This window comes from Amaranthus tricolor, chromosome 5 (genome assembly GCF_026212465.1).
Source record: "Amaranthus tricolor cultivar Red isolate AtriRed21 chromosome 5, ASM2621246v1, whole genome shotgun sequence".
In the NCBI taxonomy this organism is placed as follows: domain Eukaryota; kingdom Viridiplantae; phylum Streptophyta; class Magnoliopsida; order Caryophyllales; family Amaranthaceae; genus Amaranthus; species Amaranthus tricolor.
The window spans coordinates 14,361,099-14,380,426 of NC_080051.1; the positions used below are offsets into that span (position 1 = coordinate 14,361,099).

A 19,328-nucleotide genomic window follows, 5' to 3' on the forward strand; every position below is an offset into this window, starting at 1 on the left:
TTTATTTAACGGCTAAAACCAACAACCAATAATCAAAACACACTATCACAAGTTCATGATTGTTTAATGGCCAAAACTATAGGTGTTCAAAACAGACATGATAATTAGATATTTATCTGACATTATAACTGAACTCAATTTGATCCGACTTTAAAATAAATTTACCATTAATAAAAAGGAAAAATCACCTAGAATAATCCAACCTTTTTATGATTTTCCTACGATAATCCCACCTATTGATTAAACATGAATAATCCCAATTTTAAAGGTTATTTGCCTACAATAAACTTGGATAACCCGATGACCTGCTATAGTAGGTAATTCACCAAAAAAGTAAACTGAAATTTAATTTAAAAAATTTTTAAAAATTTGCATAAAAAATTCTAAATAATAAAAAAAATAATAATTTTTTTGAATATTTTTTTAACATTTTTTTTGACATTTAATTTTAATTTATTTTTTTTTTAAAAAATAAAACTTGCTATAGCAAATCATTCGGTCACCGGGTTTACTTTAGAAAAATACTCCTCAAAGTTGGGATTATATATGGTTAATCAATAGGTGAGAGTATTGTACAAAAATCATGAATAGGTTGGATTATTCTATGTAATTTTTCCTAACAAAAATCAATATGAACAAAATATCTAACTTTAAAGCGTCTTGAAAAATCTAATTAACCAAAACCATCAAATTTATGTATACTAGACAATAGAGTTGTTCATGGGTGAGCTACCCGCCAGGCTCGACCCACCCGACTCGAAAAATGAGCGAGTTTGAACAATATTTTTCTAAAAAATTTAAAATTTGGACGGGTAATACCCACTCGTCAAGATAAATGAGTGAGTAGCGATACCAAATAAATACCTACGGATATAACCGTCCGCCCGCTAAATTTATTATTAAATAAATAATTCTATTAAACTAGTACTACTACCCACCAAACTTTATTACTGCTAGTTTGCTACCCATGTCCATATCCATTACCCAACTTTCTTAAATGTCAGATTTAAGTTTATAGTTTAATTTAGTGAAGTATTTGTTTGTTATAAATTCGAATGCGTTGATTTAGTAATACACACATTATTTTTTTTACAAAGTACAACAAAATTTTACATATAAGAAATACCTGCCTACCTGCTTAAAACTTAATTTTATAATTTGTATTATAAGAAATATCCGCCAACTTACAAGTCCCACCGGCTTAAAAAATAGGCTGAAAAAAAAATAATACCCCTAAACACAGATAAACTTTAAAATATTTAAACCCATAAGTAAATTTTTTAGTCACTTCTCAATCCGCTAACTACCCAAGCCCCCGCTTGAAGGAGTTCTACTAGACAAGCATATCGAAAAGGAAAATCCAGTCCCCTCTCTCGCTCTCTCTCTCTCAGTATCTATATACAACGGATAAGCTAAGGTGGAACCATTTTCCTCCCTCCAAAAACCGCACTTCTGAATCAACAACAATGGCAACTTTATCTTCATCTTCACTTTCCATCTCTTTTTTCTCGTCCTCCATATTCACTTCTAAACCTCAAATTTCATCTAAAACCCACCTCAAATTCCCATCTTCTTCTCTTTCCCAGTACCCAATTTCTCTTTCCATCAAATCCGAACTCGCAACTCTCCCAATCCTCAACTTTTCCGGTGAAAAAACAGGTGAAACTTACCTTAATCTGAAAACTGCACCACCCGACACGGCCCGTGCAGTTGTACACCGTGCATTAATTACCCACCTCCAAAACAAACGCCGTGGCACGGCTTCAACTTTAACCCGTGCGGAAGTCCGTGGTGGTGGAAGAAAACCATACCCACAAAAGAAAACTGGTCGGGCTCGACGTGGGTCACAACGTTCTCCTCTTAGGCCTGGTGGTGGGGTTGTATTTGGGCCAAAGCCTAGAGATTGGTCCATTAAGATGAATAAGAAGGAAAAAAGACTTGCACTTTCTACTGCGATTGCTAGTGGTGTTGAAAACTTGATTGTTGTGGAGGAATTTGGTGAGAATTTCCAGAAGCCAAGAACGAAGGATTTTATTAGTGCAATGGAAAGGTGGGGTGTTGATCCATCGGAGAAATCAACGTTTTTGATGATAGAATTGGAAGAAAATGTGGAGAAATCTGGGAGGAATATTGGGAGTTTGAAGATGTTAACTCCAAGGAGTTTGAATTTGTTTGATATTTTGGGGGCTGAGAAATTGGTTTTTACTACTAAAGCTGTGGATTTTTTGAATCAGAGGTATGGGGTTGATTCTGTGGATGATGATGAGGATGAGGATGACAATGAAGAGGAGGAGGAAGAACAAGGACAAGAAAATGATGGTGAGGAAGGTAGTGGTTTTATTGTTTGAAACTAGAATTAATAGCATTTTTCATTGATTGTATATTTGTCTTGTGTTGTTTCTTGGACCCCATTGAAACTAAGCTTGTATGAACTTATCAGATTCTAATTGATGTGAACTGAACTTATTAGGAGCTTACTAAGTAGTGAAAATGCAAGAATGAAATAGATGAGTTGAACAAAAAGTAAGAATGTTACGGAATTGGGTATGGTAATGGGTATTTTGGTTTGAAGTTAGAATAACATTTCACATTAATTTTCTGTTGTGTTGATCTTGGACCTCATTGACATTGAGTTTATATGAACTTACTTGAACTGAGTTGAAGTGAATTGAACTTACTAAAGCTTATTAGGTGGTGGAATATTGAGAATGGAAGTTATGAGTAACCTAAAGTAAGATGATGGAAGTGAGGATGGTGATGGCTTTTGTGCATTAAGTAGTCATAAGTTTGTGTTTGTTTGAAATAGCATTTTGCTTTGATTTTTCAATTGACAAGATGCATGAATTACCTTCTTTGTTGTATGAATTCACCATTTGCTGCCCAGCAATTGCTAAATCATTCCAAAATGGTCCAAAATTTATTGGGGATTAGTGAATTAGGTAACGTTGCATATGAAGAATAAATTTGTTTTTTCCTATCTGTCTTATGATCTAGTTACTAACCGAAGTAAAGAAACCATATTTCCATGTTGGGAAAAACATAAGCTTATGTAAATTTGTTGGACCAAATGTGAATTAGACTAATTTTTTGTTTTAGTAGTGGTATGAGCTTTTCTGCTATTTTGAGCCTTATAGAGCTTAATGGGATTTGAAATTTTTATAAAGGTAAAACTGCGGCTTGATTGTTTGTGTTATTGTGCTATTTAGAGTGTTGGGAAGTTGTGAGTGATGCTGAATGGATAGTTTATTGAAGTTATGACATAAGTTAAGATGTGAGCCTGTTTTGTATCCTTTCCGGGATGATAAGTTTGGTGATTGAAATTGATCAATAACTTTATTACTTGTGTGGCTCTTGGACCTATAAATCGATAATGACAGCCGAGTATCGTAACGAGTCATTACTCATGTAATGTGCACCTGAATGACCAAATGACCTTATTTTTAAAGACGTTATGATTTTGTTGCATACTCTAAGTCTTTTTGGAGGGAAGGAGGGTTATTGATGGGATTAGTTGTTTGGGTTTGAAAAGTTGGTATAATCCTGGGGCTAAAATCACCAGCTCTTTCACAGATTAAAGTTGACAATACTATTTGGCTTCTCCAATGTGTCTATATGAATTGGCCCAAGTTTGTTTTGCTGGACTAATGTCCATCCGTTGACACGTGAATTATAATGGTCTTCATAACAGACAACTACTCTTATTCGTAATAGACATAAATAACAAGTCATTTGTGAGTTTTTCACTTGGAAATCGACATATATTGCTGTGTTTTACATGTACTTCATAAGTACTGTGTCTGAGAAATAATATGGCTTCATTGCCATGGTTGGCTGACTACTTTTTAATCTGATGGATAGTAACTAGCAAGCTTTGTCTGAGTCTTTTCCTTGATGATCACCGATAATATCCAATGTTCTGCGGACTTCGTACGTTCCCTTATTGGGTAACTGAGAGATGTTGTACAGGTAGATAAAGCTTTGCAATTTCGAAGTTTGTAATAGCATCATTTTCTGTGGACATGCTTCCAAGTAGTTCAATTGGACCAAATGGCTGATGGTAAGAGTTACCATATACGGATTATCTTAAATAGATAAGACTGCATTTATACTGCCAAAGTTATAAAAAATATTGAAACCTTTTGTTCCTAGGTGTTGCAGGGGTTTGATCTATCCTATGCAGAATTTAGTGAATGTAGGTAGTAGTATTCATTTGAGGTAATAACTCTACTACGGTGTCTAGTTGGTGTATATTGGGTTGCTCTGTCCAATTGGTATATTCTGTGTATGCGGGATATACTGTATATGATGATGAATGATGTTGAGGTAATTATCAAATTTAGAAACGTTGAAGTATTGTTGAAGGAATATCATGAACATGAGTTGATTGCATCCGTTTTTCTTTGTGTAGCTAGTGAAAACGTATTGATATATAACTATTTGTTATTTATCTGTTCATCACTTGAAACTGTGCTAGTTTGATATGATAAGGGCTTATTTACCTGGTATTTTTGTTGTGGCAGACGGCACTCCTGAAGCAACCGAGTAGATAAGCAGGCTGTTTGTTTTAGCTCAGACGATCATTAACCGTATAAATCCAACAGGTCCCGACTTATTAGTACATGCTGCAAGCGCATAGATTTTGGTACACGCATTTTGCTTTCTTGGTTTATTTCATGAATTCATTCATTGTATACGATTTTTATCTGTTTGTAACGGAGAAATATGTATTTGTGTTTGTTCATGTCGAGCACTAGTGACTAGTGAGCTCCATCCAGTGTATACAATGTTGATCATTAATAGAGGAATATGTATGTTTTGCTTGTTGCTATGCACTGAGTAATGTAGAGTTTCATTCATGATCAGTTTCATTTTAATTGAGAAGTGATGGGATCTTTTAAATTGTGCGGATGATATTAAAGTAGAGTTGAAATGTCCGAATAAAAATAGAAAAGTGGTGTACAAATTTCCATAAAAAAATTGTACCAAAAGTATATGGGATGGACGAAAAATCTATTGAAGTTGGTATTTTAACATATTGAAGTTTCTATTGTGGTTGCTTAAAGAAACAACTATAAAATACCTATTTTAACAGGTTAAGATATCAACTTTATTAGTTTAAAACACCAACATTTATTGGTTAAATCACCAATTTCAATAGGTTAAAACACCAAATTAAATAAGTCAAAATAACAACTTAAGCAGCATTAAACACCAACTTAAACAAGTTAATATACCACCTTCAATAGGTTAATATTCTAACTTCAATATATTAAAGGAAAAATTGTTGTGAATAATCCAACTTATTTTACATTACCTCCCAATAATCCAAACTTTTGAAATTTTTTTAATAATCCAACATTTGCTTTCAATTTGTTGCCAATGGACCATTTAGAAAATGAATTGTTAATATCAAATTACTTCTCATGTTCTCCTTTTTTATAATAATCCAACCTATTTCCCATTATCTGTTAATAATCCCACATTAAAAATTTTTTTTTTTATTAATTCAACCTTTGTTTTCATTTTGTTGCCAATGAACCTTTAAGAAGCTAAATACTTAATTTCTCTTTGCCACTAATTTATAACAATCCAACATATCTATTCCATACATATTAAGTCTCTTTTAGTTTCTTTAACACATTTTCTCTTCAATTATTATCAAAAAAATCCACAATTTTTCTTTGCCACTAATTTAAAGGGGTAATATACTTTGAAGGAAAGCGAAAAACATACGACTATTACTAATTTTTATAATCATGTTTATAAAATTTTAACGTGTAAAATTTTAATCTGAACCTAACACATTTAATAAACAGATCAGGTCAGGTTGACCCATTTAATTAATTGGGTCAAAAGTCTCAACCCAAACCGACTTATTTCGGGTTAGGTTCAGGTCAGGTCAATTTTTGTCAGCCCTAAAGATAATACATAATGTGTCGGCGAGTACCTGACTCAATGTATTTTGTGGCCATGACCCAACCCGGTTAAGGCGGGTCGGGTACCCAATCCGGATTATATTATTTATAATTGACCCGCCATTTAGGATGTTGGTCAGTGGATCGACAGATCGGGACAAGCGTGTCAGATTTTTTGAATTCCCCTAGTTGATAGGATATGTATGTAAAGACAATTACTATTTATCCAATAATCAATTTCGTAAGCTTGGGATTTAATAGCTATTTCATTTAACTTCTTGAAGGGTCCATTGGCAACAAATTGAAAGCAAAGATTGAATTATTTAAAAAAAATGTAAAGGTTGGATTATTGGCAGGTAATGGAAAATAGATTGGATTATTAAAAAGAATAAAGAAGATGAGAGGTAACCTGATATAGCAGGCCATTTTTTGAAGGGTTTACTGACAACAAACTGAAAGCAAAAGGTTGGATTATTAAAAAATTTTCAAAAGGTGGGATTCCTAGATTAAAATACTAACTTTAATATGTCAACAACTCAACAGGTTAAAAAACCACTCCACTTAGGTTAAAATATCAACTTCAACAGGTTAAAATGCCAACTTTAATATGTTAAAATACCAACTTTGATAGATTAACAACTTATCATGTTAAAATACCAACTCTAAATAAATTAACACACCAACTTTAATAGGTTAAAATCCAACTTGAATAGGTTAAAATGCTAATTTCAATAACTTAAAACACCAACTTCAAATAGGTTAACAAAGGTAATGAATCGCATCTTTGTTAATTTTTTTCTAATAATATATTGGGCCGGTCCAAATAAATGCGTCTCTTGAAGAGACTGTCTCTCATAAGAATTTTTGATGTTGAAATAACTAACAACAACAATTAGATAAAAAGCATTAATGTAAAGAGAATAAAGATTCCTAGTTAGTTTGAAACCGATCCATGGAAGATAGTCAAGTGGAAGATGAAGAACCTCAAAATCTCATTGATAAAACATAAAAACTCCATTTGAAATTCAAGTTTTTGATAAAATTCTTAAATAGATAATTTATTTAACTCCAAAAATATGACTACCAATTGATCTTCATTGGTCCAAAGCACAAACTTCCAACTAAATAATAAGTGTTCAAAAAGAAATATGCCATAAGAGTTAAAAATACAAGAACTCATAAAAGGATTCTTTGTTCTATAAAAGTGTGTTTTTTGATGCCTAAAATCGTATTTCTTTTATATTTGTTCTATAAAACAATGAAAATTTATACATGATAATATCTCTTATTTAGCTTTAAAATCTATTTATAATACTCAGTTGTGAGAGTAAAATCAAAAGTGTTTAAGTCTTATGATTTTAAACCCCAAAATGAGAAAGGTCGTTTTATTGTCATATTTGTGTGAGTAGTTGCAAAAACCAAGTAGGAGATGTATTGTCATATTTTGAATAGTATAGAGAGAAATGTTTTGCTTCTAGTTGGAGAAGGCAAAACGTTGAATTATTGTAAAAAAAGTTGATGAGAATAATATAGGGATTATGAAATTCAATTTGTTGATGTCACTTAGAGTTGTAGACATGACATTTACTTCTTTAAAAAGCATATTTGAGCATGTAGAGGAATTTGAAATTATTTTTGAATTTTTATTTAAATCTATTAGAAAGACATTTAGACGATAATAAGAAGTAATAGAATCTTGTACTACTTTTCACTTCCCATTTTATCATTGATGAATCTTCTATGTTGATTTTAATGATTTCTCTTTAAACTAAAAGTGTTGCAAATGAATTTGTTGAATGAGAATGTCAGCCATTCAAAATTCTAAAGTTTAAGACATTTGTAGATTGTTATCCTAATGTTTTCATTGCTTATAAAATGTTCTTAATTGTTTTTGTAATTACGATCTTCGATGAAAAAAAAGGTTTTCTAAACTAAAATTATTAAATACTTATTTGAGGTCATAAATGTGATAAAATAGATTGAATAGTTTGATAATTTTATCAGTTGAAAAATACTCTTCAGAAAATATAGATGTCGATAATATCATCAATGATTTTGCTTTCCAAATTAATCCAATGCTTTTTATGATGTTTTTGTTTGTTAGGTGTTAAGCGAAGACCATATAAGAATTCGAGATGAAGAGCGTCCTTGACGTGTGAATGACAATTGTCTATATTTTGTACTGTTAGTTAATTGCTATTACATATAGCCCTGTATTTTGCACGAATGTATAAGTATATATATATATATATATATATATATATATATATATATATATATATATATATATATATATATATATATATATATATATATATATATATATATATATATATATATATATATATATATATATATATATATATATATATATATATATATATATATATATATATATATATATATATATATATATATATATATATATATATATATATATATATATATATATATATATATATATATATATATATATATATATATATATATATATATATATATATATATATATATATATATATATATATATATATATATATATATATATATATATATATATATATATATATATATATATATATATATATATATATATATATATATATATATATATATATATATATATATATATATATATATATATATATATATATATATATATATATATATATATATATATATATATATATATATATATATATATATATATATATATATATATATATAAAATAGATAAAATTAATGATAACAACGTGTGATTGATTCTAAAGTAAAGATTAAGAAAATCATCATTATTTGAATGAAATCGGTTTTTATGGAAACAATTAATTTTTAGTGATATTTATTTTATGCATGATACTCATACTACTATCTAATAAAAAGTATTTAAAATTAAATTTGCAAGATAAGCTTTCTTTAGGAAACTCCATGTGATGACCCTGAATTTTTGACTTTTTCACAAATGTTTTTTAAAATCAACGTGGTGACCTTGAGCTTTCAATTTTTCTATTGGTTAAATTAATACGTATTTCGACTGAATTTCGAAATATGTGATTGATAAGGTTGATCACGACTCTTTTCTTTTTTTTTTTTAAATATTATTATGTTGCGTAAAAATAGTGTAAAGTTACCTAAAAAACTTTCCTTTTGTCTATCACGTGGAAAAGTTGAAATGTCAATGTTACCGTATGGATTAAAAAAATATATTTTTCTACCACGTGGAAAAGCCGAAATTTCAAGGTTATCACATGGAATTTCCCAATTTTTTTCATTGATTTTTTGATCACAAAAAAAAAATGAATGATTATAAATTAAAAAAAAATTAAATTTAGTAGTTTTAAGAGAATTGATTAATTCTTACATTTTATAAGGTTGGATACTGTAAATGGAAAAATTCTACTACTTTCTATTAAAAATAATTTTAAATTAATCTTGTAAGAGAAGCTTTGTCGGAGAGCAAATTTATTAGTAGACATTCATTAAAGCACCTAAGCAATAAATAACCAATAAATTTTTCCCAAATCATCATGTCTTGTGAGGTTGCCATTTGAAATTTTATTGTATAATTTTATTATATTGTATAATTAAATTAATCTTGTTAGAGAAGCTTTGTCAGAGAGCGAATTTAATAATAGACATTCACTAAAACACCTATGCAATAAATGTAACAACCCGACTTACCGTTGACTGAGTAAACAGGGTCATCACGGGATTCATTTTCCAAGAAATTTAAATCACACTTCCAAAACTTGAGTAAAGGGGTCACCAGCTCTTTAACGTAACTAACTCAATTAATTTTCAAACCAAACATCTAACTAAAACACAAGGTAATCATACAATTCACTTCGAGTCCAATATAACCAACATAATCAAGACTAATATACATTTCTCAAAATCCTAATACAAACTATAAATTCTCACGTGCACAGCTCAATATAACATCCTTGGAACTCAAATTAACTCCGCTAACCCATCGTTCCCGACCGAATCCGATCTGTAAATAACTAAAAGATGGAAACAACAAGGGATCAGATTAAACTGATGAGAAGTAACAATCCAAAACAATAAAACACAGTAATTCAAAACAAAGGTTTAAAAGCAACATCAGTTTCCTAGATCTATGTGCGCATAGGGAGTCTAGTTGAGAGGAACATCCATAGCTCTAAGGCTATGTCACTCTCGGGTGAGGCTAGTCAATATTTAAATGACAATTCAACTCAAAAAAAGGGAGTAAAGAGACAACGCTCCACAACTCCGTCAATGACCAGCTCGTGAGCCCGATCCATTGACTATATAACATTATCAATATAATCAATCAATCACGAATCAGTTTCAATAATTATAATTTCCAAAACAGCTTAATAAAACCATTTCAAACAATAGTCTGGCCAGACCCTTTTAAGGGACTGCTACTACTCACCAATGACGCTTCAAGAAGCGAAGTCCGTTTCTCCGCGATCACTAGAAAGGTTCCTCGATGACGTCGTCTCCTGGAGCATAACAAACATAACATCACAACAAAGCATTTGATACTACAAACTAGGTTCATATAACTCATTGCATCTCCTCCTATGACCGCATCTTAGTTCCATCTTCTATTCTAATAATTCTAATTTCAAAGATTGCGCAAGTTCTAACTCCAACCCCCAAAATTATAAAGAAAATATATAGCCTTGTTTAAGACTAGCTTATATTCTTGTAAAGATCATATGTCTCCACAATTCTTTTTGAATTTCCAATTCAAACACTTCTATATCCATCTAGACTCAAAACCAAAAAACCAATCAAGAATAACAAACTATCCAAAAAGAAGAACACAACTAATTTATCCATTCAACTAATAATTTCCAAACATACCCTAGATACTTTCAAGAACATCCAATCATATGAAATTGAGGGTTATATCCAACACTTACAATTATCCAACTATTCAATAAATATCAACAACAAAGATTTATCCACAATTAGTAATTTCACAAGAATCTCCTAATATTCAAGAACATCAAGTTCCCATAATCTTTTCACATTCAACATCCTATCGATATTCTAATCTTCATAAATTCATACTAATTAATAATTCCAACAAATTTTTTCAACATTCAACAATTTACCATTTATACATCATAAAATCCAAATTACATTTAATTTTAGAATTCTTTCCAAAGCTCCTCAATCACAATCTCCTATAATCACACATCAACCATCACTAGATTCTTTTAATTAAAAGTAAACACACACATATAATTATACTTGAGGTTTCCATTATTTTCATGGTGACAAGATTCTTGAATGCATTAACACAATAATAAGATTCAAGGAAAGAACAATAGAAAATTGGTTCAATAGAGTATCATAAAATGGCAAGGGAAAGGCACAATTTCAAGAGAAGAAGAGGTGTTATACCCGACTGATTTTGTGAAGGAGATATAGGTTGACTGCAATTTTCCCCGGAACAAGGACACCAAAATCGACCAGAAATGGGGCTGCTGCCACGACTGTTGCTGTTTGTATGAGAAGTAACCACCGAGAAATAGTGGTGGTTCTAGGGCGTACGATCTCAGGGACTACGAGAGGGGAAGGAGATCGACTATTAGTTGAAGAATTTTAGTGTAAATCCGCCATTTTCAAAGGGTATGGCGGCGAGAGAGAAGGAGGAAGGTGATCTAGCTGGTTTTTAGTTCATACGAAAGGGAAGGGAGGAGAAAATGGTTGCCTGATTTCCTTTTAGTTCGCGTGAGAGAGGGAAGGAAGAAGGATCTTGAGTGCTTGTTTTTGTTTTTATTATTATTATTTTTTTTATCAATTTGAAAGAAGGGGGAAAAGAGGATAGGAATTAAATTGAGAATGTTTTATGTCATGTGTATTTAAAGTTATTCTCGCACTAATAATTCCCTTAAACTCACTCGTCTTAAATTATTAATTTCTCAAATATTACAATATTTTGCCAAATCATCATGTATTCTGAGGCTGCCATTTGGAATTTTACAGCTCTTTTATTATATTGTATTTTTATTATATTTTATAATACTATAAAATTTTAAGAAAAAATTACCTAGAATAATCCAACTTATTCGTGATTTTCCTCCAATAATCCCACCTATTGATTAACCATGAATATTCCCAACTTTGAGGGGTATTTTCTTAGAGTAAACCCGGTGACCGAATAACTTGCTATAACAAGTTTTATTTTTTAAAAAACATAAATTAAAATAAAATGTCGAAAATGCTAAAAAAATTTTCAAAAACATTTATGATTTTTCTAATCATTTAGAATTTTTTATGTAAAATTTAAAAATTTTTCTCTAATTTTAAATTATTTTTCATTTTACTTTTTTTTGTGAGTTACTTACTATAGCAGGTCATCAAGTTACCCAAGCTTACTCTAGGCAAATACCCCTTAAAGTTGGGATTATTCATGGTTAATCAATAGGTGGGATTATTGTAGGAAAATAACAAATAGGTTGGATTATTCAAGGTAAATTTTCGAAACATTAATGTAATGAAATATATTTAACAAATGCAATCAATGTACTATCAAACAAAAATATTTCTATTATTTTTATATAATTTCATCGGTTGGTCTTGGATGTGACCGTCTTAATATGAGACGGATGGCCCAATCAAGCCAAAAATAATTATCCTCCATATGCGCTTAGTGCTTGATCTATTTAAGGTTATAATTGATATCTTTAAGGTCAAAATTGATTTTTCAATTGATCATTGTAAGGTTTTAATTGCTCATTTTTCAATCAAAATTGAAAATTTTTATAACAAAGTAGCCATGAATTCTTAGATCATTTCCAAAAAGCATTCATTTAATGGAATTGATCATTTTTATATCAAAATTGTAATTTTTATAACAAAGTAGCCGTGAACTATTGATCTTTTCCAAAAGCATTCAAGAGTAAGCAAATACTACACCTACAACTTTATTTCCAAATCCATTATAAACAAAAACTGTTGAAGAAAGAGCAATATCACATTACCATTATTGATCGATGATTAAAGAATATAAGTACTCTTATGTTCCATTAAAACTATCATGTTGCATTGGATAAGAGTACTTGTAGTATGCAATGTTTTAACACTATTATTGATAGTGTTATTAATCATTTATTTGTTGTTGGAAATTCATCCCTAGAATGCTAGAATAATACCATTTTATTAACCTCGTTCTGAGATTGTGAAAATAGAATCATATTTAGGCAGAAATTGATCAATTTAACGTCAAAATTAATCAATTTAAAGTCAAAATTGATCACTTATAGGACAAATTTTACATTTTCTATTTTAACTGATCTGTTTAACATTTACTTTAAGGTCAAAATTGATAAATGCAGAAAAGAAAAAAGGAGGGAAAGCATGTGAGGCTGTTATATGCGCGAATAGGGCCTATCCAAATTGACAGTCTCATAATGAAACCGTCTCGACTAAGTTTTGTGTAATTTTATATAATAACAAATTTATTTAAATATTAAAGGGGCTCCCTATTTGAATGTGTCAAGGACCCACTAAATCTCTATAACGCCCTATCTATTATTTGGGCCCTTTAATTTAAATTCATTGTTTGGCCCCTAATCAATAGTGTAGATAATAATTTATCTGTATTAAAGTTTCTTTGATCAAAATATTTTATAATTAAATGTAAAATAAAATGTATATGACATCAAATTAAAGTAAGGAAAACTTATTAGAAAGTAATTAAAAAAGCTTACTTTTATAAAAAAATTACCTATAATATTTTTTTGTCACAAACTACCAAGAAAATTTATTTTAATTGTCGAAGAGTATCTACTAAGAGAATCCATCCAAAATTTCATAGTATTACAAGATTTAACAAAAATAAATAAATAAAATAAGTAATAAGAATCATTAATGAATCACGTGTCGTCTTCCCCAAAAGCCAAGTTCCCCAAACTCAACAACATTGAGAAAGGGAATTAGGTTAGGTTCGACAGTTCCTACCGCCATCTTCCCCAAACTCTTCAACATTGCCATTTAAAATCTTCCATCCTTGGGTAAGTTTTTATTTTTTTCGAAATGAGGTTGGTAGATGAACAATTTAAAGCATAGATGAAGGACAAATTTTAAAGTTTGAACATATTATTTTAATGGAGAATAAGAAGGAAAAAGATAATAAAGGAGGAGAATTTTCGAAATTAGGATTCCATATGTTAGAATGAAGAAGATGTTGGGAAGGAAAATATATATATATATATATATATATATATATATATATATATATATATATATATATATATATATATAAAACTCTGTTACGTAATTTGCACATGATAAAAAAAAATTTAGATTAATTTTGTTAATAAGTACTCTTTGACAACAAAAATAAATTTTCGGAGTAGTTTTTGGATAAAAAAATATACAAGGTAATTTCTAACTAAAGTAAGCTTTTCTAGGTACATTAACAATTTTTCCTAAAATTATATTTATTTGGTACATAGACAATTACAACACAAAATTTAATTTTCTCTTATTACACTCTAGTTTACTATTTTTATGAGCTAGAGTGATGTACATTTGGTATGATGATTAGGACACTCTAATTTATCAATCCCTCCTATTCTTCTTACTTGTCTCATTTACTTTTTGATTACTATTCATTAATCACTCTTAATTTGTATTTTGTTCTTAATTTATAAATTAAATGTAGTCGTGTAGGATTTTATTTTATTCGTTTTAATGCAAAAATTATTAATAGTAAAGTTTATAATTTTTAATCAAGCACAATTAAATATATTAAAGATTAAAATATTGTTTCGACACGTATAAAAAAGTAAATGAAATAAGTAAGGTGAATAAGAGAGTATAAGAAATAACATCAGCATTATTTATCTTTCTGTATAATTCATTAAGTTAGCAACGAAAAACGAAAGGATAGAGAAGACGGAAGAGCACATAAATAAGCTAAGACTGTTTGCTGGAAAAAATAATTTATTTAGTACTTTATTTATAAATTTAAAATACTAAATTACTAAGCGTAAGACGGTTTGGCCGAGTGGTCTAAGGCGCCAGATTTAGGCTCTGGTCCGAAAGGGCGTGGGTTCAAATCCCACAGCCGTCAATATTTTTGTGTTTAATTTAAACTTGATATTATCATTATATATATCAAACTGCATTATTTAAGCAATCAGCCGTCATCTTGAGATAGTTATAATTGAATCATTTCAAATTACTTTTTTTAAAAATAAACTGTTTTCTGTATAGGTGTAATTTAAATTTTTTTGTTTTTTTGTTATGGTTTTTTTTAATAATGGGCTGCTTGTATAGATCTATCTCAATATCTCAGGGTGAGACTGTCTCATACAAGACTTGCTGTATTCTGAGGAAAATTTAAATAGTTTTTTATCAACTATGTTATAATTGGATATTCCTTGTAAAATACCAGAAGTTTTCTTCAATTTAAACAACTTTAGAAGGTAGAACTTTCGTAAAAAATCATTACAAATGATCAAAATCTTATTTTGATCATCTTAGTACCTCACTAATCACATATTTATTAGAGATGATAATGAGTCGGACTTGAATCAAATTATATATATTCTCCGACTTTGCTCCAAATAAAGACTAATTTTTTTTTACCTTCACCTCAAACTTGAACTCGAATTTTATGGCCACCGATTTTGCTCTGGATTCTCGAACCTCCGGTGAAGTCGAATTATGACATTTTTTTTTAAAAAAATTATTTTTTAATAATGTAAATCCATAACAAGTCAACAACTACTTTCAAATAACTAGCTATTTACGAATTCACCTAAAAATAAAAGTATTTATTGAGCTTTTATAAATGCTCATTAGAATTCCTTATATATCTATTTTTGCATTTGAGATGTCAAATGTTCGAACTGTTTCGGTGTTGAAACTTAAAAGTGTTAATAGATACATGTGATACCTGAAAATAAAGAGTTATCGGGGATTCGTGTTGATATACTGTGAAACGTTTATGACCCTACATGAGAAGAGCCTTCAAATCATGCAATAATAGCGTTAGCCTTATCTGGGCGTGGTTTTCCGGAATGCCCTTCTGACGATCAAGCCAATTCCGAAATAGAAAAGATGATTGATAACTATGAGTAAAGCAAGATTAACTGATCGTAGGATGAATTAAGTATTATCCGAAGGTATATAATGATTTTAGTAATATATAGTTGACTGTAAATTTCGGTAGAGTAATGCTAATTATTATTAGCTTATGGTGAAAAATGATATAGTGAGTATTTATTCGAACAATTGGAGGGGTATTTAGGTAATTCACTGTAGGTAGGAAATGATATCAAGGAGATCATAGTTCATTGGGGTTTGACTGATTTAGGGTTTAGGAGAGGTTACTTGGAGAAGATTAGAGCTGACAGATTCTGAAGTACACGTGGCAATTGATTAAGTTTAGGATAAAAGCGCATCTTAGTAATTTCACTGTAAATATAATAATAAGTAAATGTTACTTATAACATTTAGCCCCGTGCATGAAGAATGATGTAAAAGAGACGTCAAGTTGTATTGAAATATCTTTCTTTACGGGGAAATAACTTTCGTTAAGGTTTGATATGATGTCTCACGTGAAAATTAATGTCTTGGATATCTGACTGAATTATATGTCTTGGACATGAAATTGAATCATTGCTTCCAACTGGGCGTCTTTTATGCATTAATAGTGGGTTCGACTTTTCAAAAACTCGGACTTAAGATGATACTTCTCAGATTATGCCGCGGATGATCTAAGACATTGACAAGAAGTTAACCAAGTGCTGATGACCTTTTAGCCCCATCTCCATCCCAAGGGTTAAAATTAGGATCTAAATTTTCAATAAGTGAGACTAGATATATCTCACTTGTGTATCATATTTAAAATATTTTCACCTCAATCTTCGTCTTTGAGCCAAAAGGAGGGTTGGACTTTTGGGTGTTAGACCATGGATGTTTTGGACATTCTTCATACTTAGACAAATTAGTCCCTTTTTCTACATTTGGGCTAAAATGGGGGGTTTGAGTTTATGATAACTCGGGTCACCAAAGACGCGGATTCCCATAGATACTTGAATATTTTTCCTTCATTTTTAGGGTCAAAAAGAGGGTTCGACTTTTCAACATCACGGACCAAAAATATTAGAACCCCATAATTTTGTACCACACGCAAGCATAGGCTATCTTCATTATTTCACATAAGGATAATAACTGTAGTTCCACCTGATTTACCAAAGTACGACCTTCACCGGGAGACACATCAATGGCATCTCCAATCGTAATAATTCTTCACAAAACCCTTTCGTTAAATGTTCCTAACTTCATACGGATCTCTAAAGACATGGTTTTTGCTTTTCATATATGGACATCTATTCTCAATTACTTGATTATTACTAATTGCGAATTTTAATAAATTTTTTATTTCCTGAATGAATTCTATATTAGAAGCACCATTGATAAGCCTTTTATACTTCTATCATTTAATAAAAATTTATTCAGTACGCAAACATACATTAATAATTATAGTTGTTGGACCTCTTGAGTTTTGATGATGACTACACTTAAGCAAATATGTGTTTAGAGATTGTGTGCAGGTCGATATCCGATTAATTGTGATCGTTGATAGTACCTATGGCTTAGTTCATGGGAATGCACGTGTCAAAAGGATTCAAGGGATGTTAGAAGAAGTATATCGCTTGGGATGTAAAATGGAGACAGCAGGTCTACTGTTCCTAAGTTGGATGTTCTAGCAAAACTGGATTCTGGAAACAGCGCACTGTTCCTGAACTGGAGTCAGCCTACGTTAACTGGAAATTCTGGTTATTTATTTATAATTATTATTTTTAGTTAATGTATTAAATAAAGTTAATTTGTTGCATTTATTAATTATTATAATTAATTGGCAAAAAGTTTTCTAAAAATTACTTTACGTATGAGCCTCTAAATAAAGATCCTTTATTTTAGGATCTATTTTTAGTAAATATTGGATTTACTAAAAATAGAATTAGTTGTTGTTGAATGGGTCTTAGCTATTATTCTTAACCGTCTTTATACCTACAAGTTAGCAAGTAACCATTCGTAATAAGCATAACCGTTTCTATTTATAGCAAACACGTTCCAGCAATTAATACTGGAACAGGAACAACTATTGAAGAAACTGCTTAAAGGGAACAGAAGTTATTTTAAGGCAAATGGGAACAACGGTTATTTTTGTATGATTTGACTTAATCAAATAACCGTATGTTTGGTTAATCCACATTACTCCCATAATCTTTTGATAATGGAATAATGGATTGGAATATTCCTTATTCTTAGGGATTTTAGCTCTATAAATAAGAGACTCGGTTATTCATAAAAACTTGCCTTAGTATGAGCCATTAAATCATACGTAATTTTGGGAGAATTTTTACAAGAAAATTTTGTTTTAAAAATGCCAATTAATTTATAATATTTTCTTGTGCAACTTATTGATTTTATTTTTAGAGAATTTTTATCCTTTTGTAAGGGTTTTTGAGAGAATATGTAATTAGACTCGGGTGAGTCTAAGGGGGAAATTAGATAGCTTTTAATGAAGCTAGAGAAGAGATTAGCTTTGAGTAAAGCTAAGGAGAAAGCTTCTAGTGAAGCTAGTGGTGAGAATTAACTTTTAGTGAAGCTAAGTTTGTTGCTTTGAGTGAAGCAATTTAAGAGAGAAGAGTTGGCCTAGTTGATGCGCTTCGAGTGAAGTAAGATGTTTAATGTAATTGTAACGAGTTGCCTTAAACATAGTGGAGAATTTAGAAATCCCGTGGGGTTGTGGTTTTTCCTTCTATTTAGGCCTAGAAGGTTTCCACGTAAAAATCGTTTGTCTCTTTTAATTATTTCGCTCTAAGTTTAAGCTTTATTTATTTTATTCAATTCCGCAAAAACAGGGCAAAAACGCTTAAACTAGTAACAACAACAATTCACCCCCCCTCTTGTTGCTGTTCTCGTTCCTAATTGAGTCTACAATTGGTATCAGAGCCCTGTTCCCAGTAGATCAGGAAACCCTGAGGGCAGAATCCTGGTGTTCCCAAAAATGTCAATTATGAACGAGCGAATGGAAGAAGGATATTCTACTCAAAGACCACCCATGTTTAATGGAAAATTCTACATTTATTGGAAGAATAGGATGGAGATCTTCATCAAAGCGGAAAATTATCAAGTTTGGAGAGTCATCAAAATTGGAGACTTTGAGGTAACCACTACTAACTCCAATCATGAAATTGTTCCCAAACCCATTACCGAATTTGAAAAAGAAGATTTTTAGAAGATGGAAATTAATGCCCTTGCCATAAAGCAGGTATATTTTTCTAACTCATTTTCTGTCCATCCATCCAAATTGAGTAAAAATAAATTAATAGAGTTGCTAAAGGAGACACAAATTAAACTTAAAAATTGCAATGTTAAGTGTCT

At 30.3% G+C, this 19,328-nt stretch overlaps 1 protein-coding gene and 1 non-coding gene across 3 annotated transcripts; both read left to right on the plus strand.

Annotated features, from left to right (window-relative positions):
- The first annotated feature begins 1,195 nt into the window (after positions 1 to 1,195).
- LOC130813213 (50S ribosomal protein L4, chloroplastic) lies at positions 1,196 to 4,828 on the plus strand. Of its 2 annotated transcripts, none has more exons than XM_057678987.1 (2): positions 1,196 to 2,328; positions 4,521 to 4,828. In XM_057678987.1, exons 1-2 carry the CDS (start codon positions 1,467 to 1,469, stop codon positions 4,544 to 4,546), a joined length of 888 nt encoding a protein of 295 aa, XP_057534970.1. In that variant the 5' UTR covers positions 1,196 to 1,466; the 3' UTR covers positions 4,547 to 4,828. The 2 variants fall into 2 exon arrangements, with proteins under 2 accessions (XP_057534970.1, XP_057534971.1); XM_057678988.1 differs by having other exon boundaries at positions 1,309 to 2,319.
- A 10,089-nt stretch (positions 4,829 to 14,917) lies between these two features.
- On the plus strand, positions 14,918 to 14,997 carry TRNAL-UAG (transfer RNA leucine (anticodon UAG)). The gene has a single exon. It is a non-coding gene; the product is annotated as a tRNA-Leu (tRNA).
- Positions 14,998 to 19,328: the final 4,331 nt, after the last annotated feature.

Bases quoted from the DNA above. Each gene is read 5' to 3' on its own strand.
- LOC130813213 (XM_057678987.1), top strand. From the start codon at position 1,467: ATGGCAACTTTATCTTCATCTTCACTTTCCATCTCTTTTTTCTCGTCC. The intron at 2,329-4,520 runs GTAGTGGTTTTA...TTGTTGTGGCAG, and splicing joins AGAAAATGATGGTGAGGAAG to ACGGCACTCCTGAAGCAACC.